The sequence below is a fragment of the Bubalus kerabau genome, chromosome 4 (assembly GCF_029407905.1).
Source record: "Bubalus kerabau isolate K-KA32 ecotype Philippines breed swamp buffalo chromosome 4, PCC_UOA_SB_1v2, whole genome shotgun sequence".
NCBI lineage: Eukaryota > Metazoa > Chordata > Mammalia > Artiodactyla > Bovidae > Bubalus > Bubalus kerabau.
The window spans coordinates 135,782,550-135,809,051 of record NC_073627.1 but is presented as its reverse complement, the minus strand read 5'-3'; the positions used below and the strand labels follow the sequence as shown (position 1 = coordinate 135,809,051).

Sequence of the window (26,502 nt, the reverse complement as noted above, 5' to 3'; positions counted from 1 at the left end):
CCGGGGCCCGGGAGGGGGCAGGCCCAGGCGGGGCCGCCGAATCACGGGCTCCTGTTTCCCGCAGGGTGCTGGAGGAGGAAACCGGCGGAGCAGCTTCCCCACTCTCAGTTGCGCGTCTGGCGATGGCGATCAGAGGTCCTGCTGCCCTCTCCGCTGGGCTCTCCCTCCATTAGCCGCGCCGCTGCGCGCTGCGCCCTCGCTGGTGCCTCTCTCCTGGGTCGCGGGATCGGCCCCCCTTCCAGGCACGACCCCCTCCCCCCGGCCCCCCGGCCTTTCCCCCCAGCTCCGCCATCTGCGACCCGGGGCGCGTGTTCCCCCCGGCCCGGCTCCCTCTCTCCCTCCGGGGGCACCCGCTCCCTAGCCCCGGCCCGGTCCTCCCCGCGGCGCAGCACGGAGTCTCGGCGTCCCATGGCGCAACCCACGGCCTCGGCCCAGAAGCTGGTGCGGCCGATTCGCGCCGTGTGCCGCATCCTGCAGATCCCGGAGTCCGACCCCTCCAACCTGCGGCCCTAGAGCGCCCCCGCCGCCCCGGGGGAAAGAGAGCGCGAGCGCGCTGAGCAGAGAGCGGGAGAAAGAGTCCTCGCCCGCCCGCCAGGAGGCCCCGGAGCCGGCCTATGGGGAGAGGACGCCCGGTGTCGGCCACCGCGACCGCCGCCGCCCGCGCCGCGCCGGGCCCGTGAAGCCCAGGTAAGCGCAGAGACGGGCGCCAGACTCGCGCCTTCTGGGGACGCCCATAGCCGGGCATTTCCGAACCGAGCCGGCCACAAGCAGGGAGTGAGCTCTGCTTGCTCCTCTGGGCTGGGCCACACAACTCTGAAAGTTAGGATGCCCGACAGGGCTGGACCGTGTCGGAGCAGTGGCCCCAGAAAACCCAAGCGCCCTATATCACGGCTCCCCTTGGGTTCCCTTGCCTCCTTCCTGGGGCTTCCCCCAGTGGGCCATGCCGCCTTGCTGGGAGAGTGCAGCAGCTCCGGTGCCACCTGTCATCCTGGTCCTTTGCACGCACGTTCAATTTTCCCTCCTTTGCCTCTCTCTGGGGCCCAGCCTGTTTTCCCCGCCTCCTTCCCTCCCCCCGGCCAGGCTGCAGTTACCAGCGTCCACAGCCGCCCTCACACTGCGGGCTAGACAGGGGTATCTAGACCCATCTGGCCTGAGGCCTCTAACTCCCTTCTCCCAGATTGGCTCACTCCTTCCCTTGGGGCAGCGGTGGGGACCCCAGCCCCCAGCAGTTGTCCTGGGCTCTACCTCAGAAGCCCAGAAACTGTAAAGCACTGCTAAGAGGCTGCTCCTGTGTAGAGACAGATTCGGGCCAGCAGCCCTGTTCGTCCCGACGACTCCAGCCTGCCCTGCCTGCACTGCCCACCCAAACAAGCCCAGGTGGGGCTTGGGGTGGCCTGGCAGCACCCCAGGAACCAAAGATGCAGCACAGGAAGAGGCTTCTGAAACCGTGCATCTCCCAACCATGTTTGACACAAGGGCACACCGAGGCCCAGAGGAGTGAACTGACTTGCCCAAGGTCACACAGCAGGGGACTGGATCAGGGCCAGGATCCAACCTTCTTGTCTCCCAGGGCAGGGCCTTCTACAGAGCTCATCTTTTGGGTTCTCACCCTCTGTCCTCCCCCATGGCTCATGACCGGTTCCAGGCTCAACGAGGGCAGGACATGTCATCCTAGAAATGGTAGTCTCTGACTAGGGGCTCTGGCCCAGGTGGGCTGTCAGGTTCCAGGCACTTGGGGGAAAGGGTAACCTCCCCCTACTGGGGCATCCCACCCAGGCAGGTCCTTCGAGTCTCATATGGGCAGGTAGCATGGAACCTAGCTGTAGGTTGCCACTTGCCTTACTGGTTTGGGGTGCCTTGGTGCTGCCAGGGCGGTGCCAGGAACTGGGGTGCTTGAAGCATGTTTCTAAGCAACTCATGCCTTCATGGTTCTGCTCCAGGGACCCCCTCTGGGAGAGCCCCATGAGGGCAGGAGAGTGATGGAGGGTCCGCCCAGCTTCCTGAAGGACAGCCCAGCCTGGGAGAAGACAGCCCCTGAGAACGGGATCGCAGGACGGGAGCTAGACACCCCACCGCAAGATGGCCTGCGCCCTGTGGCAATGTGCCTGGGAGAGCCCGCTCCCTTCTGGAGGGGTGTCCTGAGCACCCCAGGCTCCTGGCTGCCCCCTGGCTTCCCGCAGAGCCCCAAGGACACGCTCCCACTGGTGGAGGGTGAAGGTCCCCGGAATGGAGAGAGGAAGGCTGGCTGGCCAAGCAGCAAGGACGGGCTGCGCTGGAAGGAGGCGATGCTTACCCATCCACTGGCATTCTGTGGGTCACCGTGCCCGCCTCGCTACAGCCCCCTGGTTCCTGAGCATAATGGTGGCCATCCCAAGAGTGACCCTGTGGCCTTCCGGCCCTTGCACTGCCCCTTCCTTCTGGAGACCAAGATCCTGGAGCGAGCTCCTTTCTGGATGCCCACCTGCTTGCCACCCTACCTAGTGTCCAGCCTGCCCCCAGAGCATCCATGTGACTGGCCCTTGGCCCCACACCCCTGGGTGTACTCTGGGGGCCAGCCCAAAGTGCCCTCCACCTTCAGCTTAGGCAGCAAGGTGAGTGTTGGAGCAGAAAGGGTACCTGGGGCTCAGGCCACACATGGGGGCTCAGCAGGCCCCGGGGGCAACACTGGCAGGGTCAAACCACTCTGTCAATCCATTCTGATGAAAATATAAGGTGGTACCCAGGTCGGGGAGGAGGCTATCAGCTCAGACAGAGTCAACAACAAGCAATTCCTTTTCTGAGCATAGCCTTCTCATTAGGTGATGTTTACCCATCCGCTGGCATTCTTCCCACCTCACTACAGCTCCCTGATTCCTGAGCATAAGGGTGGCCATCCCAAGAGTGACCCTGTGGCCTTTGGGCCATTTCAGGAATTGACTCACCCACTGTCCACCCAGAAGGAGACCCGGGAACTGGGGCCTCAGAATGTGTAGTCTTGTTCTGGGAGGAGGGGCAGACAAGGCCCTCTGGGATGTGCTGGTGGTCCTATGGCCTGTACCTATGGCACCTCTCCCCCAAGTGGCCTCCAGGGTCATCTTGGGGATGAGAGTAAAATATTTTGAATCCAGTATGGTACAGGGCATCACACCATCTGAATAGATCCTGAAAGCCCTTTGACTGTGCATGGCATTAACCCTTTAGTTGCTGGATTATGGGTAGACCTGAGAAATCCTGGGGAAGGATCCGGGATATCCAAGGCTATGAGGCTGTGGAGCAGGCGTTTAGAGATCCAGTGCCTATTAACCAGTACATTATTCCGTATTTTCACAACTCTTAAAGCCACACAGGCACACACCTGTTCTTGTCCTTAATCCCTTCTCCTCTCTTTAGGGCTTTTACCACAAGGATCCAAGCATACTCAGGCTGGCAAAGGACCCATTGGCAACTGTGGAACCTGGGTTGCTGGGCTCAGCCCCTGGTGGACATCTCCAGAGAACTGGGGAGGTGGAACACCCTTCTCTCCACCAGAGGGATGGAGAGACAGGAGTTGGCAGGCATCCGAAACTTTGCCCCCTTCTCCTGGGACATCCAGACACTGTGCCCCGGACCCCATGGCCCACTTGTTCCCCAGGCTTGGTTCATACTCTTGGCAATGTCTGGGCTGTCCCCGGAGGTGGGAGCCTTGGGTACCAGCTGGGGCCATCAGCCACAACAAGGTGCCCGTCTCCTGGACCTCCTACCACCCAGGCAGGCTATTGCTCATCTCACCCACCAGCTAGAGATGACCCTTGTGGGCAGTGCCAGGAAGACCTGGAGGGGGCCACCAGTGAGCCCAGTGAATCCAGCGAGGAAGCCTGCAAGACTCCCGGTCCCAGGGCCTGCCCGCCCAGCTATCACACCAAGCTGAAGAAGACGTGGCTCACTCGACACTCTGAGCAGTTTGGGTGCCCAGACAGCTGCCCTGGGGAGGAGGAGAGCCCGGCAGCCCAGCTGCGAGCCCGCAAGAGGTCAAGCAGCCCCGAGGTCCAGGGAACAGCGAGCAGCCCAGCTGCCAAGCGCCCGACCGGTCCTTTCCCGGGCAGTGTGGGGCAGGGGGCCAGAGGCCGGCAGGAAGTGCTGGACTCATTATTTGGGAACAAGGCGGAGACAGAACAGCGTGGTGACCACAGAGGTAAGGGGACCGAGGTGGGGTGGAAGTGGGGACTGCTGGGGGCCCTACTTGGGAGGGCGCCACCGGAACAGGGGCTTTCCAGGGAGGTGGGGTCAGTAGTCCTTTATGAGTGGGTTACACCCAGCTGCCCCATTGTCCACCTCGATGGGGTAGCTCACTGGGAGTCCCTTAGCATCTACAGGCCAGAGCCTTCCAGCAAGTGGTTCCTATTTTCATGTGCCTCCTCCCAAGTCATGGCATACTAGTGAGAATATAATGACAGGGTTCAGCGCGTGGGGTCAAAGGACCTGGGTCCTGACTTGACTGATCAGTGCCGTGTGACCTTAGGCTAGTTACTTCACCTCTCTGGACCTCAGTTTCTTCATCTATAAAATGGGGATAAAGACAGCACCTACCTCATAAAGACTGCTGCAGAGATGAAACCATATCATTCACATGAAGGACACTAAGTAAGCACCCCATGAACAGGCATCTCTGTGATCATCTGGGCTACAAACCCAATTGGAGAATTGCCTCTCCTGAAGGACCCCTTGTCCTGCCCCAGGAACAAATGCCCACTCTCTAGGCTAGCTGGATTATGGAAAGTCAGCGTGAACATTGCTGGTGTCAGGACTTGGGGACGTCTCGGACCCCTGTGTCACGCAGTGCCCTTCACAGAGGCTGGCACTGCTGACCCAGCCTTGGTTCTTTGGGACCACCTCAGTTTCTCGGCCTCCTGGAAGCTGGGCCTGGATCAGGACTCTTTCGCTGGCCTTGCACCCCTGCGCCTGGCACGGGTCTGCCTGCACTCTCCCAGACCTCTGCCTGCGGTGGGAAGCTCTTGGCCCCTCCGCCGCCTTCTTGGGTTGCTGCACCTGTGGCCTGTGTTGAAACTCTGCGGCCTTCTCACCTTCCAGCGCCCTCCGTCCACGTTGGGATTGCCTCTTCACGCTGTCACACAGCCAGTGGCATCACTGAGCCTGAGGCAGAGCCATCCCAAGTCTACACCGACTGTATCCGGAGCCCCAGCTACCCTAGTATCGTAGAGCCCACCTCGTGGCCCATCAGTCCATGTCAGGGCTCAGCTCTTTTGAAGTTTTTGGAGGCCTGCTTCCATTGCTCCGAATCAGGCCTCATAGGCCTGGGCCTAGGAGCTGTGCTGGCCCCACATGGGGGCGGGCTGGGTGCTAAGGCAGGACCTGGGGCTCACCAAAGCCCAGGAGACCCAGATGCCCGACCTGCTGCAATGTCTCCTCAGGAACCCGGGATGATGGGGCCAGCCTGCAGGCCCTGGGGCTCCAGGAAACACCTCGCGTGGCTCCTGTGGCAGGCATCACTCAGTGCCAAGGCTGTGCCCAGGCAGCTGGTGAGACAGGTGGGCCAGCCTACTACTCCCAGCCACTGTCCAGGTGAGCCTGTTGCCCCTGGCTGCCCCCAGCACCCTCCCAGTGGGGCCTCCCCGCTCACCTGCCTCCACCCTGTCTCCAGATTGCCTCTGGGAGAGGAGCAGCCACAGGAGGAAGACTTGGGAGCCAGCTCCGAGGAGGGAGGAGGGTCTGGCCTGGAGGCTGGGCTTAGTGTGGGCCTCGCCAAGCACCTGCTCAGCGCACTGGGAGACCGCCTGTGCCGTGTTCTGAGGAGGGAGCGGGAGGCCCTGGCCTGGGTGCACCAGGAAGGTGAGTGTGCCCATGGGGCATTCACCCTGCGAGGGCCTGATCCTGCAGTCAGTGCTTTTTCGTGGGGCCTCCTTCCCTCCCAGTACTGCCTGCCCGTCCTGCCCCCAGCTCAGCTCAGGAGCTCCTGCCTTGCTGTGCCCATATTTCCAGCTCAGGCTCTGAGTCAACTTGTATTCTGAAGTTTCTGGCCTGGGTGGAGGATGTTGGGAAGGTGTAAAACCTGGTCTGGCCCAACCCTTCTAGAGCTTTGGGCTTGCTAGGGAAACAAGATCGAATGCCAAGTGTTTGTAAGAGCTCCGGGAGGTGGCGGGGGAGCTCCCTGTGGCTTTGCATGGAGGGAAGGCTTCCGGGCGGCCAGCTGTCAGGCCCTGGGAGGCTGGTAGGACTGGGGCCAAGGTTAGAGGTGAGCAGAGTGCGAGGTGTTCAGCTAGTGCCTCTGGCTCCAGCCTCTCCCTCCTGTTTGTTGTTGTTCAGTCACCAAATCATGTCTGACTCTTTGCGACCCCATGAACTGCAGCACACTAGGCTTCCCTGTCCTTCACCATCTCCCGAGTTCGCTCAAACTCATGTCCATTGAGTCAGTGACGCCATCCAACCAGCTTATCCTCTGTCGCCCCTTCTCCTGCCCTCAATCTTTCCCAGCATCAGGGTCTTTTCCAGGCTCCCTTCCATGGGATCCTGGGAAACACACACCCTCGGCCTTGCCACTCCCTGGATGAGGCCACAGGTGGTTCCCTCTTTTTTTAATTTTGTACTGGGGTATAGCCAAGTAACAATGTTGTGATAGTTTCAGGTGGACAGCAAAGGGACTCAGCCACACATATACATGTATCCACTCTCCCTCAAACTTCCCCCCAACCAGGCAGTGGTGGCTCCCTCCTACCTAGAAAGTCCAGCCCCTTCCCCTCTCACAGCCAGCTCCTGTCCACCCTACCACTCCCTCCGCCTGGATTCCCAGCACACCGCATCACTGTCTGCGCAGCTCACTCGAGCTTGTCTGCTCCCTCGGGCCTTGGCACCCTCAGTTCCCTCGTCTGGAATGCCCTTCTCCTCCCTTCCTACCTGGTGAATGAAAACTTACTCATCACTCAGGGCCCGTTTGGGCAGCTGTCCCCACCCTCATCCTTCCGTCCCACTCATAATCTAGCAGCCATCCTGTGATGCCATGATCACTGCTGTGTTTGTGGGCTCATCTCTCGCCTTGTGATGTGAGTACTGGGAGGCCAGGCACCAGGTTCTGACCAGCTTTGAACTACCAGCACCCAGTCCGAGATGGGACAAGTGTGTGTCTAATGGGTAAATGAACATCTGCTCACCAGCAATCTCCCACCTGCCAGCAAGTGCTTAATTTGAAACTCTGGGTGAGACAGGGAGTAAGATTTCCTCTTCTGAGATATAGAGGAGTCCCTGAGGAAATGGGCTTCCCAGGTGGCACTAGTGGTAAAGAACCTGCCTGCCAATGCAGGAGATGGAGTAGATGCAGCTTCAATCCCTGGGCTGGGAAGATCCCCTGGAGGAGGGCATGGCAACCCACTCCAGTATCGTTGCCAACCCACTCCAGAATCCCATGGACAGAGGAGCCTGGTGGGCTACAGTCCATGAGGTTGCAAAGAGTTGAACATGACTGAGTGACTTAGCACGCATGCCCCTGAGAAGACCCCACTGCTCTGGAGGATGAGGGGATGAAAGGTTGTATGGGGTGGATCTGGAAGCCCTGGGACAGGCGTTGAAGGGGCACAGTGACTGAGCTCTCCTGAGCTGTCCAAGCTGTCCTTGGTTGCAGATGGTGGTGCGGTAGCGGGGCTGTTGAGTAATCCAGGGTGACTGCAAGAGGCCTGTCTCCCTTTGGGGGTAGCCCCTCAGTGGAAACTGCCCCTGTCTGTGCATCCCTCCCACATGAGGTCCTCAAAGGGGCCACTGGCTTGAGGCCCCTCTGACCCTGTTCTCTCCTGTGGTTAGCAGGCCAGGCACCAGTCGGGACTGAGGACGACCCAAGCCTTCCACGCTGCTGCAGCCACTGCCACCATGGACTGTTCAATACCCACTGGCGATGCCCTCGCTGCAGCCACCGGCTGTGTGTGGCCTGTGGTCGCATGGCAGGTGCTGGGAGGATCAGGGAGAAAGCAGGTAGGAAAGGAGCCAGGGGCCTCGGAAGGGCTGCTTTAGAGTTTATGGTCAGGGACTTCCCTGGTGGTCCAGTGGTTAAGACTCTGTGCATCCACTACAGGGAGCACGGGTTCAATCCCCAGTCAGGGAACTAAAATCCTACATGCCTCAAGGCATGGGCCAAAAAAAAAGAGTTCAAGGCCATTTCTTGGCTGAGTCTCCCCAAGAGTCTTCCTCCCCAGCCTGCTCAATGCCCCTTGGACCAGACAGTCTCCTCTCCAGATCAGAGGGCCATGCCTGTGTTCTAGCCCACCCTTGAAAGAAGTCACATGCCTACTCTCTGCCCCTCACTTTGCTCAGCTTGTACCTTTTTAAACCTTACAACACTGTGAGGTGGGTATTATTGCCTCCACGTTCCAGATAGTAAGAAAAACTCACGTTAAGTGACTTGCCCAAGGTCACACAACAAGTAAGTGTTAGATCCAGGATTTAAAGTCAGGTCTTCTGATTCCAAGTCCTGCTATCTTCATGGTTCTCAGCTTTCTCTCCCTTGGCTCAACTCGGCCACCTCAACACTTAAAGTTTCCCAGTGTTCCAACAGACATGGCCAAAAAGAGTTCCAGGGTCAGAAACCTTTCGGAACACCGTATTCTACATGATCATCTTGCAATGCACTCAGCATATTAAAGGCTCTGTGTTCTGCAAGCAGAGGATCTTGTGTCACTATGGAACCCAAGTTTCCCAGAAGGCCCATGTTTTATAGATTGTCAAGGTCCCTGATTGAAATATCATGCCCTTGCCCTTCCTCCCTGACCTTAACCTGGGGTTACCTTGATTTCCTGACCCACAGCTTCTGCCTTCCCACCCCAACAGGCTCTCAGGGACAGTCCACGGAGAAGTGTGGCCAGGAAGTTGGGCACAGTGCCGGTTCCTTGATGCTCACCCAGTTTGTCTCCAGTCAGGGTGAGCTGTCTTGGAGGGGTGGGGTGGACAGAGGGCAGGTCCAGGGGGAGACCAGCTTCCTGTGTGGGTGTCCCTCAGCCCTATCCTATGTCCTCCTGGTGAGTGAGGCCAAGCAGTGTGGGAGTGGCCCCCTGTCTGCCATCACTGGCAAGTTCCATCTCCCCTCTACCCCTTACAGCTTTGGCAGAATTAAGCGCTGCAATGCACCAGGTCTGGGTCAAGTTTGACATCCGGGGGCACTGCCCCTGCCAAGCTGATGCCCGACTGTGGACCGCTGGGGATGGGACCCCGCAGGTAAGAAAGCAGGGCATGGGACAGGGCGCTAGCCTGTGGGGCCCAGGATAAGGCAGTGTGTCTTCAAATCCCTGACCTCGGCAGGGTTTGGTCCTTCGGTGGGAATGAAGAGGGACATGGAAGCTGGGTGAAGTTGGGACACTTGTCTTCTTCCCCTGGGGACCAAGATCCCTGGAGTGAGCTCGAGTATCTAACCCCCACCCAGGCCCCAGAAGTCCTCACTTTCTGCCTGCCCGGAGCTCCCGCCTTCTTTGTGTGTGTTCTTTCTGTAACTGCTAGAGTTTCTTCTCTCCGCTCCTGGGAGCACGCGCCTGCAGGCAGAGTGTCCACCCAGCTTCTCAGTACGCGCATGCGTTTTCTCTTGTTTCCGTTGTGTCTGACTCTTTGCGAGTCCATGGACTGTAGCCCGCCAGGCTCCTCTGTCCATGGGATTCTCCAGGCAAGATTACTGGAGTGGGTTGCCACCCTTCTCCAGGGGATCTTCCCAACCCAGGGATCAAACCACGTCTTTTATGTCTCCTGCATTGACAGATGCGTTCTTTGTCACTAGCGCCATCTGGGAAGTCCTCTTCTTAGTATTCCCTGCACCTAATACAGAGCAGGTGCTCAATATGCATTTCAGTTGTTTGTTTGTTTGTTTTTTTAACGAAGTTCATGTACTTACTATAAAAGTCATATATTCAATAAATAGTTTAGAGAACGGTTTTTGTCTGTCAGATACTCTATACATTCCAGCTGTGGAAAATGTGGAAAATATAGATAAGAACACAGCAATGGCTTATAATGTCACCATTGTCGTTTTGACATATTTCTTTCCAATCACTTGCCTCCATGTGTACTCCAGCCTCTCTTACATAGACTTTGGATCCGGCTGCATGCATGGGTCCATGGGCAACTTTTCTCCACCTAATGATCTATCATATGACATTCTGCTCCTTGTAAACATCATTTTAGGACTTACAGGGGTCCACTGTGAATACTTGGGGGTTGAATTGGATTGAGTTGCATTTGCCGTTTTTACATTTCTGATTGGATTGGGGGGGCGGGTGGTGACTGGGTTTAACAGAAGGAGCTGACGGAGAAAACTCCCCCAACTCCACAACCTTCCTGCAACGGGGAAACCAACAGGACCAAGGACATTAAAGAGGGTGAGCAGCCCCCTGTCCCTCACTCAGACTGTGTCGGGGAAGCTGAGTCAGGTTGGAATCCCCAGGAGAGATTGGAATTGCTTTAGCCATCCCTACCCCATCACCATTTCTGTCCTCAAGTCATCCTAAAGAAAGTGTGGTGTGTGTGTGTGAAGTCACTTCAGTCATGTCTGACTCTTTGAGACCCCATGGACTGTAGCCCACCAGGCTCCTCTGTCCATGGGATTCTCCAGGCAAGAATATTGGAGTGGGTTGCCATGCCCTCCTCCATCTAAAGAAAATCAATCTCAGTAGAATCTAGGACAAGACTTCTAGCTCTTCTCCATCCAAGCCCCTGATCTGAGTCCCTCGTTTGGAGAGGTCCTAGAGACCCTGCCAGGAAAGCTGGTGGGAGGCGAGTACATCTAGGGCAGAGTTGAGATGGGCAAGGCCAGCAAAGGCTGAGCAGGCACAGCCAGGAGATGAGGGAATCACGTTGTGGGCAATGGAACCTCTACAGAAAGGTGAAGCCCCGCACCCCTCTCCTCCTTCACAGAGACCCCAGACTCCACAGAGACCCCAGCAGAAGACCGTGCCAGCCGAGGGCCCCTGCCTTGTCCCTCTCTGTGTGAACTGCTTGCCTCCACCGCTGTCAAACTCTGCCTGGGGCATGAACGGATACACATGGCCTTTGCCCCTGTCACTCCGGCCCTGCCCAGCGTGAGCAAGGGCATGAAGGGAAGGGCTGGGGGCCTGGGACCCAAGCTGGGCTGGCCTCCCCTGTAGGCTCAGGTGGGTCCTGAGTACTCCCTCCCTCCCCGCAGGATGACCGCATCACCAACATCCTGGACAGCATCATCGCTCAGGTTGTGGAGCGGAAGATCCAGGAGAAAGCCCTGGGGCCGGGCCTGCGGGCTGGGCCAGGGCTACGGGCCGGGCCAGGCCTGCGCAAGGGCCTGGGCCTGCCCCTCTCCCCCGTTCGGCCCCGGCTGCCTCCCCCTGGAGCTCTGCTGTGGCTGCAGGAGCCCAGGCCTCAGCGAGGCTTCCACCTCTTCCAGGAGCACTGGAGGCAGGGCCAGGTGAGGCTCCCAGCTCTCATGGCCTTGCCTGAGAGGCCTGAGGGAGGCTGCCTCCCTCTCTTTGGCCCCGTGATCCTCAGTGCTCTGTGCTTGCCTTGAGGGGTTACCCTAGTCTTGGGGGCTGTGACGGGGTCCCTGGTGTCTGGGTTGAGTCTGTTGGGCATGACCACCCCCCTCCGAATACACACAGGGCCTTTGATCTTGAGGCCAAGGCAGACCTGGTCAGTCACTCAGAGGGAACAAGGCTGGTCCCCATGCCGTTCTGGTGCCCAAAAACATGCTACAGTCTGGTCCCATTGGGTACCCCCTCCATTCTCCCCATGTTCCCCTTTCTTTCTCCACTGCAGCCTGTGCTGGTGTCAGGAATTCAGAAGACACTTCAGGCCCACCTGTGGGGGTCAGAAGCTCTCGGGGCGCTTGGAGGCCAGGTGCAGGCACTGACCCCCCTTGGGCCTCCCCAGCCCACCAGCCTGGGCAGCGCAACATTCTGGGAGGGATTCTCCCGGCCTGAGAGTGAGTATCCCAGAAGAGGAGGAGGAGGAGGGAGCCTGAGCCTGGGGCGTGGCAGTGGGCAAGGCTGTGGAGTCTCAGAGTGGACCTGGGGGCAGCTAGAAGCAGAGTCCCCTGCAGAAACTAGACTCTGTCACCACCATGGGAGCAGGGCCCTCTGGGCCAATGAGGTTTCTCCCTGGGCCAATAGCTGTTCTGTCTCCCCACTAGGTCGCCCGAAGTCAGATGAGGGCTCGGTGTTCCTACTGCACAGAGCTCTGGGGGATGAGGACACCAGCAGGTATGTGGTGCCAAGGGCTGCCCGGGCCTCCCTGCATCTCCTGTTTGGCCTTGGGATCCTCAGTGCTCTGTGCTTGCCTTGGGGGTGTTACCCTAGTCTCAGGAACTGTGATGGGGTCCCTGGTGCCTGAGTTGAGTCTGTTGGGCATGACATTACCCTTCCCCCTGCCCCCCCCCACACACACACAGGATAGAGAACCTGGCTGCCAGCCTGCCCCTCCCAGAGTACTGTGCCCACCATGGGAAACTCAACCTGGCTTCCTACCTCCCTCCGGGCCCTGTCCTGCGTCCACTGGAGCCCCAGCTGTGGGCAGCCTATGGTGAGTGTCCACTCCACTCCTGCCCAGTCCCTACCCCTCTACCTATCATCCCCGAGAACCCATGAGTCTGTGCCAAGGTCCTGGGGCCCATTCCCAACTAGCCTTTCTCCACCTCCACACAGGTGTGAGCCCACACCGTGGGCACCTGGGGACCAAGAACCTCTGTGTGGAGGTGACCGACCTGGTCAGTGTCCTGGTACGTGCTGAAGCCCCCCTGCCCGCCTGGCGCCGGACACAGAAAGGTGCGTCCTCAACTGGAAGCAGGGGTGGGCACGAGCTTCTGAGGCGAAGTGGTGTCTCTGCTGGCCCCGGGATCCTCCTGAGCTATCTTTCTTTCCCAGATTTCCTCTCAGGCCTGGACGGGGAGGGGCTGTGGTCCCCAGGCAGCCAGGTCAGCACCGTGTGGCATGTGTTCCGGGCACAGGACGCTCAGCGCATCCGCCGCTTTCTCCAGATGGTGAGGAGGGAGCTGGGGAACCCTCCCCTTCCCCTCCCAGCCCCAGGAGCTCTCCCTCTGTGTGTGTACCCCGTGTGCTCGCTCCCTTGCCTCAGGTGAGCTGGACTCGACAGGTGCAGAGAAGGCAGACGGGGCCCTTGGGAGAGGTGTGTGGTGGGGTGCACAGAGAGTGGGGGGTTGAGGCAGGACCTAGTGATGAAACGAGGAAAGAGCTGCCACAGGCTGGGCCCTGGGTCTATCATCTTCATTAATTGTCACAGATACCACATTCGATAGGGCTTCCCTGGTGGCTCAGGATGGTAGGGTCTGCCTGCAATGCAGGAAACCCGGGGTTCAATCCCTGGGTCAGGAAGATTCCCTGGAGAAGGGAATGGCAACCCACTCCAGTCTTCTTGCCTGGAGAATTACCTGGACAGAGGAGCCTGGCAGGCTACAATCCATGGGATTGCAAAGAGTCAGACAGGATTGAGCGACTAACCCACACACTTTATGAAGAGGTGCCCTTTGGGGTGCTAGCAAGGAACAGCTGAGGGGGGGCAGCCATAGTAGGCAGAGGGAGAGATGGGACCTAGAGAAGGGGCAGGGAAGAAGAGGAGTGGTTGAGCAGGAGGTGGCAGAGGCCCTGTGGTTCCAAAAGTCCAGCGGAGCCCTGATTGTCCTAGGGAAGGGACACCCGCCAAGGGTCACCCCTGCTCAGGCACACACGCACACACATACGCAGGTGTCAGCGCAGCTGTCCATCACCACCCCCCTACCTACACGCGCAGAAGGGTGGGTGGACTCACATGAGCTGGAACACACAGAGCGGAGCAGACCACAGTAGCCTTCACACACACATGGCCTTGTCTGGGCTGGGTGTGGCCGGATGTGGGCAGTCCTGCATGGCCAAACCCAATGATTCATGGGGAGGGTCGGAGGGGCATAGCCTCACTGAGAGGCCTGGGTAACACTGCTCAGATTCCAGGTCGGACTTGCTTGGCACCTGCCTGGGATTACCCTATAGTCCAGCCTTCGGTCCAGCCTGACTCATCAGCCTGGTCTTGGGGGCTTGAACCCTGAGCCCAGAGATAATGGCTGAGGTCCTAACTGAAGGGCTTGGAAGGAGCTGGTGGGCACCTGGAGCACAAGGCTGGGTTCCCCTGGCCCGTGGCTTCCATGAGCCCCCGTCTGCACAAGAAGCTCCCTGCTCTGGTTGGAGAGGGGAGGGGAGGTGAAGGCCCCCCAGAGCTTTGCCTGCTTCAGAGGCCTCAGCCTAGACAGTCTAGGTTCATCCACTGAGAGTCAGAACTTCTGAGTCTGGATCTGAGATCTTAGGAGAATCTGACGAAAGCTTCAAATTGTCTCCCTAGGGACATATGGCTACCTACTGACCCACAATTTAGCATGCAGTTCAGAATGTCCCGGGACTCCACCAAGTTAAGAGCTCCTGGCATAGATGGTTTATGAGTTGCAATTCTGCAGGATGTCTTCCTGGGTTTTGGAGAAAGGAGTACCTTTGGAGGAGGGAGCAGAGAGCCCAGAGCCAGAGACACAGAGGCTATTCAAGCCATCTAGCCCCAGGAAAAGCGGAGATTCGGACCCTCTGCCTCGTAACCCTTCCTTCTGATTTTCTTCCAGCCAGATTGCCGGCCTAAGCGGCCCCAGCCCCCAGTAGCCGGGTCCTGTCCCACCCACCCCTACGTCCTCCCCCACCTGCCCTTCAAGATTCTACAGCTCCTACCTGTGTCTCTGGCCTTTGGGAAGCCCACGCCCCATCTTCCTGCAGCCTACCCTAGCCTCTCCCCTACTCCACTTGCTCATCCCTCCTTCTCTTCTTTGAGGTGTGCCCCACTGGGGCAGGAAACTTGGAGCCTGGTACCCCTGGCAGGTGCTACCTGGACGCAGGGCTGCGGCGGCGCCTGCGGGAGGAGTGGGGTGTGAGCTGCTGGACCCTGCTACAGGCCCCCGGAGAAGCCGTGCTGGTGCCCGCGGGGGCTCCCCACCAGGTGCTTCCCCAGCGTATGCTAGTGGGGGCTCTGCAGAGAGCTCAGAGTATCAGAAGCAGTCCCCAGGCTGTTACACCCTCTGTTCCTCCTGCGGAGCTAGGCAGAACAGAAAGTCACGCCTCCACTGGAGGGAAGAGGAGAATCCTGTGGTCTTGAAGTCATCAAGCTGACTGGGCATCAAGCTTACCGGGCATCAAGCTTGTCCCTCGATGTCTGCTCTGCCTGCGCCATCTCTGGCATCCCCTTGGCCTGCTTTTGGCCACATCCTTTGTGGTGCCCCTTGCTGGATCCAGGGCGTCCGCTCTCTGAGAGCTGGTTGGGTGGGGCTCATTAACGAGGAGTAGAGCTCAGGGATCAGAGGGGCAGGATATGTCACCCTGAGTCTCCGTTGACCGCCCCCCTCACCTGTCTCCTCCCCGGCACAGGTGCAGGGCCTGGTAAGCACAGTGAGCGTCACTCAGCACTTCCTGTCCCCTGAGACCTCTGCCCTCTCTGCTCAGCTCTGCCACCAGGGGCCCAGCCTGCCCACTGACCACCGCCTGCTTTATGCTCAGGTGAGTGGGACACTGGCCAGGAGCCTGGGTGTGCTGCTCGATTTCCCCATCAAGCAGAGCTGGGTCCAGGGAGGGCCTTCTTGGCAGGGAGAGCCCAGGGGCATGACTGTAAACTCCTTTTCCTCTCTCTTTCTCCTAGATGGACTGGGCTGTGTTCCAAGCAGTGAAGGTGGCTGTGGGAACATTGCAAGAGGCTAAATAGGGGTGGGAGGTCCCAGGTGTCTGCGGTGGAGGTCAGGGGCAGGCACGGCTTCAGCAGAGAATGGCACTGGGGAACTTGGGGACTTTGGGTCAATTCCGCACTCTGGACACAAGCAGGCACCACGTTCCCTGCCCCTGACCTGAGCCCTGATGCCAACAACCACAGTGCCACTGAAGCTTACACCTGCCCTTTGCATACTGGCACCTGCTCTGCCCCTGAGCCCTTCTCCAAGGTACCAGACCCAGACTAGGGGGTGATTGTCTCCTTCTAACCCCTGCCCCCAACCCAGCAGACAAACAGCCCTTCCCTGGGGGACCTCAGGCATCATTCTGGCTTAAGCGACACCTTCTGTTGCTGCTTCACCTCCTGCTGTCTCCTGTGCCTGAGCTCTGCTCATACCACCCCCATCTTCCCGGGCTCCCAGAGGCCCTTTGCCCTGCAGGTGTGCTAGACAAGGGGTCACTGACATCCCGCCTTCCTGCCACAGAGCTGTGAAGTGTGGGGAGGGGACGGCCTCAGGTCACCATCTAGGCTTGGCCGGAGGGGGCCGATATGGGCGAGGCCCCATCCTTGCTCCCTCCTCTACCTCCTTCCTTCTGGATTTCCATTAAAGGCTGTTGTTTTGTGAATGCTGCCTTGTGGTTGGCCCTGCTCCTGCAGGCCATGTGGACGGGGAGGGAGGGGGACACCTGGAACTGGAGCAGGGTAGGAGGGGGCTGAAGCAGTGGTGACAGGGACCTCAGACACCCCTGCCTGCTCCTCTTAGGGTGCGGGGGGCACTGTGTCCCTCCCTCCCACAGAGGAGCAAAGGGGGGCTGACCTTGAGGATGCTTCTGACAGCAGGCAAGGAGGAGGTCTCGGTCACAGCAGCATGGCATCTCCCTATGTGACACTAGAGACCCAGAATCCCTAACTCTCCTTGCAAACTTAAGGCCACTCCATCTCTCCTGTCTGAACTGGAGCTCTGGGAGTCTGGGCCCAGAAAGCCCCTGACCAGCCTTTTGCCATCAGTGCCCATGGCCAGCCCCATGCCCACTGGCTGGTGCTGGAGACAGTTGACAGCCCCTCCCCACGCCCAGGGCCCTCTGGTGTGGCTCCAGCCCCCCCACCCCCGGCCTTGTATTTCTCACCCCCAACACGCTCTACTCTGGTTACCGTTGTTCCTGTGGTGGTTCTGGGAATGTTGTTTTTTTTTTTTATGAAATAAAATTTTTTATTATAAATTTAATATACTTTCAGAACTTTTAGAAAATAAGAAAAAGAAACCTGTATACTATTTACCTCCACTCACCTTCAATCCAACCACTCTTATGTTGGTGTATTTCCTATAGTTTTTTTTTCTCCAGGGATCTGTTTTACACATGGTTGAATTGGGGGTGTTTTGCATTAGGTTTCTTTCTTTAACACTGATCATCATCATTTTCTGGGTTGCTCTCTAACCTTTATTTTAAGAATGTGTTAGTCACCCAGTCGTGTCCGACTCTTTGCGACCCTATGCACTGTAGCCCACAGGCTCCTCTGTCCATAGGATTCTCCAAGCAAGAATACTGGAGTGAGTTGCCATTCCGTTCTCCAGCAGATCTTTCTGACCCAGGCATCAAACCCCAGTCTCCTGCATTGCTTCCAGATTCTTTACCATCTGAGCCACCAGGGAAGCCAATTTATTTTAAATGGTCGCTTATATTGTCTTAGGCTTGGCAGTGATTTACATAAACATCGCCCATTTTTAAAAAAATTAGATTTCTTCTTTGTATGCAAAGCTAGGCTATTTTCATTTGTTTTCCTGGGATAGGAAAAGAAGAGAAAATTAAGGAACTACTGCGTTTGATGTGTCAGTGTTTTAACTGATCTCATTGAAACCCTTTATCATAACTTGGGGTCGATATTATTTAATTCTATTTTACAGAAGAGGAAATAGGGGTTAAGTCACGCCCAAGGTCACACAGCATCACCCAAGGTCACACAGCAATTTTATTGGCAGCATTGGGACTGGAGCCAAGTTTCCTGACTCGAGCTACCTCATTTATATTAGTCTTCAGACTTAATGGACTTTGCAGATGGCCTTGCTGCTGTCTCCTCTGTCCTCTTCCTTCCAGTACAGACAGGCACTTCACAGCCGCTCGTGTTCCAAGTGGCACAGGGTGAGCTGTCCTTACCTATATCTCACCTTGCAATGCCATGTCCCAACGTCACCCCAGAACCCCCTACACAGGGTCCTTCCTGTGGGAAGACGGGGAAGGCCTCGTGACAGGGCCCCTCCCCTCTCCAGACCTCTCTGCCACCTCCCTTTTCGTGGCGGGTTGTAGCAGCCTTGAGGGCATATTGGGTCGGGCTCCTAGCGAACAGAAGGTGGACCAAATGTTCCAGGACTCACCTGGGAATGAAGCCAGTCCAGGTGGGGACTGACCCTGAAACAACTTGGGGCCCTTGGTGGCCCTCTTCCTCAAGGAGGCTCAGTGGGCCACCCTCAGTCCAGCCCTGTCCTTTGGGCCTTTGTTTCTCCCAGCATCCTGTGGTCTGCCTGCTCTAGTCCTGCTCACTGGCCCAGATCTCATAACCTCAGAGCTGGAAGTGACGTCAGAATGTACATATCCAACTCTGCCTTTCTCTTGTCTTATCAAATACATTTTTTAGGCTTTTTTTTTTTGAGGGGGTGGGGGCTGTACTCTGTGGCTTGTGGGATCTTAGATCACCAACAACGACGGAAGCCAAGCCCTAGGCAGTGAAGGTGATAAGTCTCCTTTTTTTTTCCTTTTAGACTTTTAATTTTGAAATGATTTGAGGTTTCCAGTTGAGTCACAGAGATACTACAGAAAGTTCCCAGTTAGCCGTCATCTAGCTTCCTCTCATGGTAACATCTTAAATAACCATGGTGGTGGTGGTACTAAATTGCTTCAGTCGTGTCCACCTCTTTGCAACCCTACGAATGGTAGCCCGCCAGGCTCCTCTCTCTAGGCATAATACTGGAGTGGGTTGCCATGTCCTCCTCCAGGGATTCTTCCCAACCCAGGGATCGAACCCTTGTCTCTTAACATCTCCTACATTGGCAGGTGGGTTCTTTACCACTAGCACCACCTGGGAAGCCCATGTAACCACGGTACAGTGATCAAAATATAAGAAATTGATACTGATACAACTCTATTAACTAAGCAACAGACTTTATTGGGCTTTCACCAATTTTCTGTTTGAGGATCCACCCATCTTCCTTACAGGTGGCCTGGAGGGTAGATGTGGCTCCCTCGAGGTCACTCGGGAAGCTAGTGGCAAGGCACAGGTTGAAGCTGGGCCTCCTCCTGCCAGTGCCCTGGCCTGCTACCCTCCTCACCCTTCCTGCTTTGTCCAGGGCCAGGGCTGCTGCTCCTTAAAAGAACTAACTTTACAGACACCCTTACCCCACCTTGCTTGCCCCGCCCAACTCTGAGGTTGCCTACACTGTCTTTCTGCACACGTGCTCACATGCACATGCGTGTCCACAGGCCCTGAAATGGCTGGCCCAAGCCTGGCTCCTGTGGGCACTGGAAGCACTGCACCGCAGGGCCAACCAGTTCAGCCACTTCTGTCCACTGGGCTGCATGCAGCCACCCACACAAGCCAGTGCTCTAGCCTCTGTGGGAATGGAGGACACAGAGCACACTTGATGGAGCCCTACCTTGGTTTCAGGTTCTAGAGGTTTCTATCTCAACCCCTCTCCCTCCCTCAGCTTTTCCAGTTCTGCCTTGGGGCCTCTCCTGTCTCCATCTGGTGTGTGCCCTCTGACACCTGGAGAGTCACTTTCTGTTGTCCTTCTCAGCATCTCTGAAGGCCTGGTAAAGAACCCTCCTGCCAATGCAGGAGACATAAGAGAGGCGGGTTCTATCCCTGGGTCAGGAAGATCCCCTGCTGGAGGACATGGCAACACACTCCAGTATTCTTATCTGGAGAATCCCATGGACAGAGGAGCCTGGCGGGTTACAGTCCATGGAGTCGCAAAAAGAGTCGGACATGACTGACGTGGCTTAGCATGGCACAGCACAACCCCCTCTAGGGCCTTCCACCCATGGGGCCCTTCACTGTTTACAGCTGGTTTTCAAGTTTCTCTCATGTGCTTCCCATCACAGGGGTGATTATGTCCACTCAACTGGCGAGGAACGCTTTGCCCAGTGATAATGGGGAGAGTGGAGCCGCGGTTTGCCACAGCCTTTGCTCTTCCAGGCAGTTAGGCTGTCTGGTGTTTATCTTAGGCCGCCTCTGAGGCTTTCAGAGCCCTGCCCAGACATGATCTCACTCTCTCTCAAATCATCCCTGGGAGGCAGAAGGGAGTCTGGGATGAATGCTGTCCCCATTTCACAGATGTGAAAATAAAGGTCTAAACACACACACATACATGCATGTGTGCCGGGCAAATACATGGAAAAGTTGCTTTGCAGTCCTGGGAGCCTGATTTCAGCCCTGTGAATTCAGTTGTTTGGAACGTTTGAGGTCTTGGATGGGGTGGGGGTGGCAGCGTTCACAAGTGCCTAACAAGATTGCAGCTCCCCCAGGGATAACCCATAGCTTAATCCAGTGCCCTGCCTCCAGGGACCTTGCAGTCAGTTTAGTATTTGAGAAGGGCCTAAGGAGGCTTATCTGGTGTGGCTGGAATTCCCTAGACTAAGGTCTATTTCATGGTGGCCCTGTAGGCACATTTCATAAAAGTGAGCCTTTGTTTGGTAGCCACAAATGCTGTGGCCAGGAGAGCCCAGCCTGGAGTGTTGCTGGGCTGCTAAGTGGTGGTGACCCATGCTGGACAGTCCACAGAGCTCCTCTCATGATGGCTCACCTTCCCGGCAGTCCTGGGAGGAAGAGCTGTTAGCAGCTTATTGTAGAAAACAACAGAGACATCATTTTGCCAACAAAGGTCCATATAGTCAAATCTATGGTTTTTCCAGTAGTCATGTATGGATGTGAGAGACCATAAAAAAAGCTGAACGCCAAAGAACTGATGCTTTCAAATTGTGGTATTGGAGGACTTCTGAAAATCCCTTGGACAGCAAGGAGATCAAACCAGTCAATCCTAAAGGAAATCAACACTGAACATTTATTGAAAGGACTGATGCTGAAGCTGAAACTCCAATACTTTGGCCACCTGATGTGAAGAGATAACTCACTGGAAAAGACCCTGATTTTAGGAAAGATTGAGGACAGAAGGAGGGGACGACAGGATGAGATGGTTGGATGGCATCACCAACTCAATGGACATGAGTTTGAGCAAACTCTGGGAGATGGTAAAGGACAGGGAAGCCTGGTGTGCTGTAGTCCGTGCCTCACAAAGAGTCGAACATGACTTAGCAACTGAATGACAACAAGAAAGATAAGGAAACAGGCCCACAAAACGGACCCACAAACAAGTCCCTGACACTATTAGGGCACAGAGTCAACCAGGGAGCAATGGCTGGGCATCCAACTCCAAGTCCAATGCTTAGCTCCACCAAGCTACTGTCCCCACAAAAAGAGACATAACCAAAGCCAGGAGGAGGAAAAAAGGAGCCCTCGCTGGGACTGAGGAGCTCAGACTTGTCTGGTTTCAGCTTTTGCCTTCCTGTCCTGAGAAGAGGTTAAAGGAAGGAGGAAAGGTCAGGCTGGGGGAGAAGGAGCTCCTGAAATCAACCCACACCCTACTCTCAACACACCAGAACCCCACCAACGTGGTGGTGGCGGGGTAGGGGGCGGTAACAACAAAGTTGAAGGAGCAGTATCCATCCCCTGAAGGGGAGAGGGCCCTGACTCTGCCTAGGACATGCGGCGTACTGGGGACCGGGACAAGGTTGATGACGGCTACGCGCACTGATCTCTGCCCCAAGTTCTGCCTCCCATGGCCAGGCACACCTTGACCATCCCAGCTCTGCAACCTCCCTCCTCTGAGCGCCTGCAGCATCTCAAGCCCGAACCAATTTTTTGAACCAATCTTGTAACTCGCCTTATAAGTCAGCTGGCTTTCCATTATTTGTCTACGTCCATCTTTCCAACTACATCAGAATCTCCTCCAAGGCAGGAGCTCTTGTCCTCCCTGCCACGTGACAGCCAGTACTTTCTCAGTAGAGAAATAAGGTTATTTGGGAAGTGTCATTTAGGGCAATGCCGTGGTTTGTTTACAAGTGCTGGGCACTGGGTCCACGCCGCGGGCCCGGTGACGTCTTCGGGTTTGTGATGTCACCGTCGCTGGCTGCTGCGCCACTCCGCAGCCTGCGGGAAGGTGACGTCACCGTCGGAACCCGTGCAGACAAGTACGCGCTGGAGGAATTAGCTATGCTGGCGGCCTGAGATGCCGGGAAAGGGGAGGAACCGATGCAACCGCAGATGCGGTGTGGCGTCCGCACCGCCAGGGCTGGGCGCCTAGCCCCCTTATGGACTGGCTCCGCCCCCGCCGTGACCTTTGCGCGCCAGCCAATCCGAGCCGGCCGCGGTGACGCGCAGCCTATCAGCGTCCACAACACGCCGGGCTCTTCCGTGTTCGCGAGTGCACCCGCCGAGTCCTCAGGGGGAGGGGGCGAGGCCGACGGGCCCCACCGTCACCCACGTACATCCCACCCGGCCCGGCCGATCTGCGGTTCCCGGCCCGCCGCTTCTCGGAAGACCTTATGGCTTCGGAAGGCCTGAGAGGGGCGCTGACGGCCGTGTTGGGGGGCCGGGGGCTGCTCGTGCAGAACTATGATTCGGGACCGGCTGGGGAGCCGCCGGCGCCGGTGCGGCTGCGGAAGAATGTCTGCTACGTGGTGCTGGCCGTGTTTCTCAACGAGCAGGTGAGCGTCCGCCCGTCGGGCCCACCGCCCAGGTCTCGGGCTCGCAGCCAGCCCCGGTAGGGAACAGAGGACGTACCGGCAACAGCCACAGCCTCCTGGTGTGTGGCTCTTCCCAGTTTTGCAAAGCACTTTCACACTTAACATCTGAGCCTTGCGCAGCGCAGCCCTGCGATCCTCCCAACGTGCATGGGAGGAAACTGAGGTTCACGAACCTGTTTAACCCCATCAGGCCTCAGTTTCTTGAGGGGAGGCTGTCTTACTCTTCTTCCATTCTCCCCGGAAGCTAGAGCGGTGCCCACCACAGAGTGGGCTTAAAAACCTGTCCAGTGCTTCAGAGGCCTCCCCTGGGCCCCATGGGCAGTAAGTGCACAACTTTTGCTTACACCCAGGCCTCTGACCCCCAGTTTGTTGCTCTGATTGGTGTCGATCCCTGTACATGATACGGTAACAACAGCTAGAAGGGGTCAGAGCCATAGGTAGGAGTTGTTTGGGGTGTGTTTCAAAGCCTAGACAGGCCACAAGGAGTTTATAAACCATGAGGGGAGGTGAGAGATATATTGTGACTTGTGCAGATGTGAATCAGTGTAACCCTTCCTGGAGGCCTAATCTCCAGCCCCTGAAGCAGCTCCCAGGATTCTTAACCCTTTTCTGAAATGGAAACTTGAATGCAGAGAAAGATGAACTGCAGAGACCGCTGCAGTCCCCAAACCCAGGGACAGTCCCCTGGAGAACTCAGCAATTTCAGGGTGGCCCCTGGGATGTGGGTATTGAGCAATTATATCTGAGATTGGAGCTGAACCCAGAGCAAGTGAAGGCTGCTGGCTCTGCTGCCCCCCTGGAGCTCCCATCCCAGCTGTGGTGGGCGAGGACCCTTTCTCTCCCCCTCAGGATGAGGTGCTACTGGTCCAGGAGGCCAAGAAGGAGTGCCGTGGGTCGTGGTACCTTCCTGCGGGGCGGATGGAGCCTGGGGAGACCATTGTGGAGGCGCTGCAGCGGGAGGTGAAGGAGGAGGCCGGGCTGCAGTGTGAGCCTCTGACGTTGCTGTCTGTGGAGGAGCGGGGCCCCTCCTGGATCCGCTTCGCATTCCTCACCCGCCCCACAGGTATGGCCCAGCAGGTGGCAGCGTGGGCTGAGGGCAGTAGACACCGGTACCCCGGCTTGTCCTCAGGTGAGATGAGCCCCTAGTCTGGCTAGTATAACCCTGGCATCTCCAGATTCCAGACTGAACACTTGATCCTGGGCCTCCCCCCTGGGTCACAGCTGGAACCCTGGGTGGCCCTTTTATTCTACCAGGCCCAGCACTTCATTCAACATAGACCTTTTCTCCCTCCCTGTCCCCTGGAGAAGGAAATGGCAACCCACTCCAGTATTCTTGTTTGGGAAATCCCATGGACAGAGGAGCCTGGTGGGCTACAGTCTGTGGGGTTGCAGAGTTGGACACAACTGAGCACATCCCCTGCATCTCCCCCAGGTGGAATTCTCAAGACTTCCAAGGAAGCAGATGCAGAGTCCCTACAGGCTGGCTGGTACCCACGAACCTCACTGCCTACCCCACTGCGGGCCCAGGACATTCTTCATCTGGTCGACCTCGCTGCCCAGTATCGCCAGCGAGCCAGGCACCCTCTCCTCCTTCCCCAAGAGCTTCCCTGCAGTCTGGTCTGCCAGCGGCTCGTGGCCACCTTCACCAGCATCCAGACAGTGTGGGTGTTGGCAGGCACAGTGGGGACGCCTCACTTGCCCGTCACCGCCTGTGGCTTTGCTCCCATGGAGCAGAGGGGCGGCATCAAGATGGCCGTCCTGCGGCTGCTACAGGAGTGTCTGAGCCTGCACCACTTGGCAGTAGAGACCAAGGGGCTGCTTGGACTGCAACATCTGGGCAAAGGCCTAACGGATGGCGTCTGCATGAACGTGCTGGTCACCGTGGCTTTTCGGAATCCAGGCCTCCAAAACGAGCCCCCAAAGGTTCGGGGTGAGAACTTCTTTTGGTGGAAGGTGGTGGAGGAAGACCTGCAAAACCAGCTTTTACAGCGGCTTCGGGACTCGTCTGTCGTCCCAATCAACAGATAGGAGGAGGCCGTCAGTGGGCCAGGAGCGGGGAATTCCTGCTTCGGAGGAAGTTTTTGCTTTGGAGCGGGGCAGGGGCGTGGCAGTCAGAGATCTTGCATGGGGACCTGGGCAGTTCTCCTGGTTTCCAGGGGAACTGCCCTCTCTTATCACTGCGGAGCAGGTCCCTGCACAGTACCCAAAGCGACAATGCCTTCAACTGAACAAGGAGTCCAGAGCTTGGGGACCCAGTTGCCCTGAAGTTCCGATGAGGGCAGGACTCCCTAAGGGGACGTGAGGACCTTCGGGACCTGAGGTGGCATCTCCTCATTTTCTGTGCCCTTGCCAGATGCTAGGCACTTAGAACATGGAATGGATGTGGGGGAGGTCATTCCAAGGGAGTGGGTCCCTGGCTGAGTAAATAGGTGTTACTAACTTTGCATTCCCACCTATGTTTCTGTGGGTCAGACGTGAGCTGGAAGGGGGAGCTGCTATCAAGAGAAGCTCCTCCGCTTATCCCATGTAAACCACACAGGCCTTCCCAGACAGCAGGTGACCGGCTGGCAGACTTCCTTTGTCCACCACAGCTTGGCTCAGGCCTGCCAGGTGGGATGTGGGCACATCCCCTCCAGAGTCTGAGCAGTGAGATGCCCAGAAGCTTCAGGTGGGCGAGGAGCTGTGAGAGCTGCCCGTCTCTTTTCTCCTTGAGCTTCTCTGAGGGATCAGTGTCGCTCCGCCTCCAGGCTCATTCCTGCCTCTGCCCTGGTACAACTCCAGCCCAAAGCCAGACCAAAACCCTCTCTTCATTCCCCTTAGCTCAGCTGAATCATGGTAGGAATTTTTTTTTTTAAAGAACTTTACTGAAGTTTAAGGGAAAACCAAAGGAAATGAAGAAATATGTACTGACTGCTATACAAGCATCACTGGATGTAGTTTTGGTTCTGAGCAGGGAAAATACTTGGCTGGGTTTCCCTTCTGAAGTAACTCCACTCTGATGCCCAAGGACCAGGACAACCTCAGAGGCCCCCTGCCCTGCCTCTCTGGGCTGCCATCTTGTTTTTCTGACCTCTGGAGCTGTGCTAGGAACCCTTGTTCCCTCTAAAGACTGTCTTCCAAATGAAGGAATCAAACCCTTTTATTCTGGATCCCTTCTCTTAGTGTCTGAGGGACCCACCGGTCTGTAAGCACACTGGACAGTGACCTTTACTTCCATTATTTAGCCTATTATTAATAGTAGTTTTCAACCCTTCCCTGGTGGCTCAGACAGTAAAGAATCCACTTGCAATGCAGGAAACCTGGATTCGATCCCTGGGTCAGGAAGATCTCTTGGAGAAGGGAATGGCAATCCACTCCAGTATTCTTGCCTGGAGAATCCCATGGACAGAGGAGCCTGACGGGGTACAGTCCATGGGGTCAGAAAGAGTCGGACACGACTGAGCACCTAACTCTTGCACTTTCAACCCCAGGTGCCCACTAGAATCACCTGGAGAGCCTTAAAAGAACAACTGTGGGTGCGCCCTCAGAGATCTGATTAACTGATGGAGGGTGGGACTGGGGCATCAGTATTTTTAAAAGCAGCCCAAGTGACTGGAACATGCCAGGAGGTGAAAGCCACTGATCAGCCCTCCCTCTTGCCTTGCCTGGAGGACTCTTGGTGACCCTCCTCCCCAGAGGATCTCCACGCACTCAGGGACTAGATTCTTTTAAATATGAGGCCCAGGACTTCCCTGGCGTCCACACCTAATGCAGGGGGCACGGGTTTCATCCCCGGTCAGGGAACTAAATCCCACACACTGCACAGTGCTGCAAAAAATAAAAATCAGGCCCACTGTTCACCACTAAAGCAGTTACCTTTCACAACACAAACCCTGCAAAGAAGACTTGTGCACGGATGCCCCAGGTGGCCCATTCCCTAGAGTATCTCTGGAGCTGCTGGCTCTCAGCTGTAGGCAGGCCAAGCAGAAATAGAGCTCCCTGCCCAAGAGAGGCCGGTTTCCCGGTTCCTGGCAGGCGCTGGGGG

General features: G+C 56.9%; 3 protein-coding genes across 3 annotated transcripts; all 3 read left to right on the top strand.

Moving 5' to 3' along the window:
- Positions 1–389: 389 nt before the first annotated feature.
- HRURF (HR upstream open reading frame) lies at positions 390–513 on the top strand. Its single transcript, XM_055580259.1, has one exon. It carries the CDS (start codon positions 409–411, stop codon positions 511–513), a length of 105 nt encoding a protein of 34 aa, XP_055436234.1. The 5' UTR covers positions 390–408.
- HR (HR lysine demethylase and nuclear receptor corepressor) lies at positions 514–16,292 on the top strand. The gene is made up of 19 exons (XM_055580260.1): positions 514–687; positions 1,941–2,591; positions 3,370–4,150; positions 5,388–5,538; positions 5,618–5,805; positions 7,768–7,932; positions 8,785–8,874; positions 9,053–9,168; positions 10,235–10,316; positions 10,852–11,015; positions 11,120–11,374; positions 11,722–11,887; positions 12,095–12,164; positions 12,353–12,483; positions 12,606–12,725; positions 12,825–12,940; positions 14,761–14,925; positions 15,351–15,479; positions 15,619–16,292. Exons 2-19 carry the CDS (start codon positions 1,980–1,982, stop codon positions 15,679–15,681), a joined length of 3,564 nt encoding a protein of 1,187 aa, XP_055436235.1. The 5' UTR covers positions 514–687; positions 1,941–1,979; the 3' UTR covers positions 15,682–16,292.
- Positions 16,293–21,885: 5,593 nt separating this feature from the next.
- On the top strand, positions 21,886–26,500 carry NUDT18 (nudix hydrolase 18). The gene is made up of 3 exons (XM_055578694.1): positions 21,886–22,439; positions 23,328–23,541; positions 23,911–26,500. Exons 1-3 carry the CDS (start codon positions 22,278–22,280, stop codon positions 24,504–24,506), a joined length of 972 nt encoding a protein of 323 aa, XP_055434669.1. The 5' UTR covers positions 21,886–22,277; the 3' UTR covers positions 24,507–26,500.
- The last annotated feature ends 2 nt before the right edge of the window (positions 26,501–26,502 follow it).